Here is a 1,863-nt window from a genome sequence, read left to right as displayed (position 1 = left end):
GTGGGGCGGGGGCCGGGAGGTGCCGGGGCCACGATGCCCCGCCCGGCCCCCCTCGGTCGGCCTCCCGGGCTGGCCGTTTCTTTGCGTAACTCCCCCACAGCTTGCGTTTCCTGCTGCCCAGGGTCGGGGGCAGGGCGCACAGAGCGACAGCCGGTAACGGGGCAGGCAGATCCTTCAGGGGCGCTCTGGCAGTGAGTGGGTTGGGGACACTTCGCGGGCGGAGGGATCCTCTCCTCCCGAGGTGGGTGGGCGTCAGGCCGGGTAACCGGACGTGCCTTCGTGCACCGTGCCCTCGTGCAGACCTGCCACACGCTCAGCCGGGCCTGATCGGAGCCGCTCCCATCATGGGCTGTGGAGCCGGCGGGAGCTGCACGCCGCGCCCGCCCATCCGCCAGCAGCAGGCACCAGAAACCCGCGTGGTCGCTGTGGTCTTCCTCGGCCTCTTGCTGGACCTCCTGGCCTTCACCCTGCTGCTGCCCCTACTTCCCGGGCTGCTGGAGAGCCACGGCCGTGCCCACGTGAGCCCCTCAGAGACGCCCGAGTTCGCCACGCCTCCTTGTCCTCCAGGACCCCCTCTACGGCTCCTGGCAGCGCGGGGTGGACTGGTTTGCAGCAGCCATCGGGATGCCAGCGGAGAAGAGGTACAACAGCGTCCTGTTCGGAGGTAGGGTCCCCAGCTGGGCCGGGGCCTCCCCCACACCTTGGTTCTCACCTTCTCGCTCTGGGGCATGGTCCGCCCCCTCTCCCCGCGGAGCGTCCACTTCCCTTGGGGCCCCCCCGGGCCGAGGGGTGACCGTGAGCTCTGTCTCTTCCAGGTCTGATCGGCTCCGTTTTCTCCCTCCTGCAGTTCCTCTCCGCACCGCTCACTGGGGCCCTGTCTGACTGCCTGGGGAGGCGCCCGGGGATGCTGCTGTCCCTGGTACGCGTGTCCACCTGGCAGCCCTCTGGGAGGCAGCTGTGGGCCCTCCGTGGCCCCTCACTGGCCCTCACTGCTCCCTGGGGGAGGTGTTTGGGGGGAGCGGGGCTTCTGGAGCTAAGCCAGGGTGTGGCAGAGCTGCTCCTGCCAAGGGGTCACTGGGCATACAAGTGGCCTTTGGCTGCTCCAGAACAGGGCAGGGTCCCAGGAGTACTGTTTCAGCCTGCCAGCCCCACTGTGGGCCCCTCCTGGCCTCAAGTGACCGCACCTGCCCTGGGGTAGGCAGGTGTGGCCACCTCGTACGCCGTGTGGGCTGCCTCGAAGAGCTTTGCGGCCTTCCTGGCCTCCAGGGTGATAGGCGGCATCAGCAAGGGGAACGTTAGCCTCTGCACCGCCATTGTTGCCGACCTGGGCTCACCGTCTGCCCGCAGCAAGGGCATGGTGAGTGGCCCTGGGGCTTAGGGGTGGGGGTCTCTGGGGCTCGTGTCTCCCTGCTCGCTCAGGCACCCTCTTTTCCCCAGGCAGTCATCGGGGTGGCCTTTTCTCTGGGCTTCACTCTGGGCCCCACACTGGGAGCCTTCCTGCCCTCGGAGACAGTGCCCTGGCTGGCCCTGCTCTTCGCCGTCTCCGACTTGCTGTTCATCTGGTGCTTCTTGCCAGAGACGCTGCCCCCAGAGAAGCGGGTAAGATGGGAGCCAGACAGCGCCCGGGCTGAGAGAGGTGGGGATGCCCATCATGTGTCCCAGCTCCAGGTGCTGGGAGGCCAGGCTGCGCCCTCCTGGTGTCCAGATGCTCTTGAGAGCACAGCGCCTCCTGGGACCCCGTGGTCCCCAGACCCCCCGGCCTTGCTGGGGCCCTGCAAGGTGCAGGGGCCGAGCAGGTTCGTCAGGCCCACCCCCAGACCCCCTAGCAGGCCCTCAGTGCTGTCCCCCGCAGGCGCCCTCCGT

At 68.7% G+C, this 1,863-nt stretch overlaps 1 protein-coding gene across 1 annotated transcript in view; it reads left to right on the top strand.

The window, feature by feature from the left end:
• The window catches only part of MFSD10 (major facilitator superfamily domain containing 10), a 6,079-nt gene that overhangs the window by 1,915 nt on the left and 2,301 nt on the right, over window positions 1-1,863 (top strand). The window contains exons 2-6 of the mRNA XM_010848089.1: window positions 301-518; window positions 568-664; window positions 816-919; window positions 1,199-1,357; window positions 1,438-1,861. Of these exons, the coding sequence (XP_010846391.1) occupies window positions 345-518; window positions 568-664; window positions 816-919; window positions 1,199-1,357; window positions 1,438-1,861 (958 nt within the window). The 5' untranslated portion in view covers window positions 301-344. The remainder of the gene's footprint in view (window positions 1-300; window positions 519-567; window positions 665-815; window positions 920-1,198; window positions 1,358-1,437; window positions 1,862-1,863) is intronic.

Source organism: Bison bison, unplaced genomic scaffold, assembly GCF_000754665.1.
Source record: "Bison bison bison isolate TAMUID 2011002044 unplaced genomic scaffold, Bison_UMD1.0 scf7180017849866, whole genome shotgun sequence".
Lineage (NCBI taxonomy): Eukaryota > Metazoa > Chordata > Mammalia > Artiodactyla > Bovidae > Bison > Bison bison.
The sequence above is the reverse complement of the archived record's forward strand: the minus strand, read 5'-3'. Positions and strand labels throughout refer to the sequence as shown.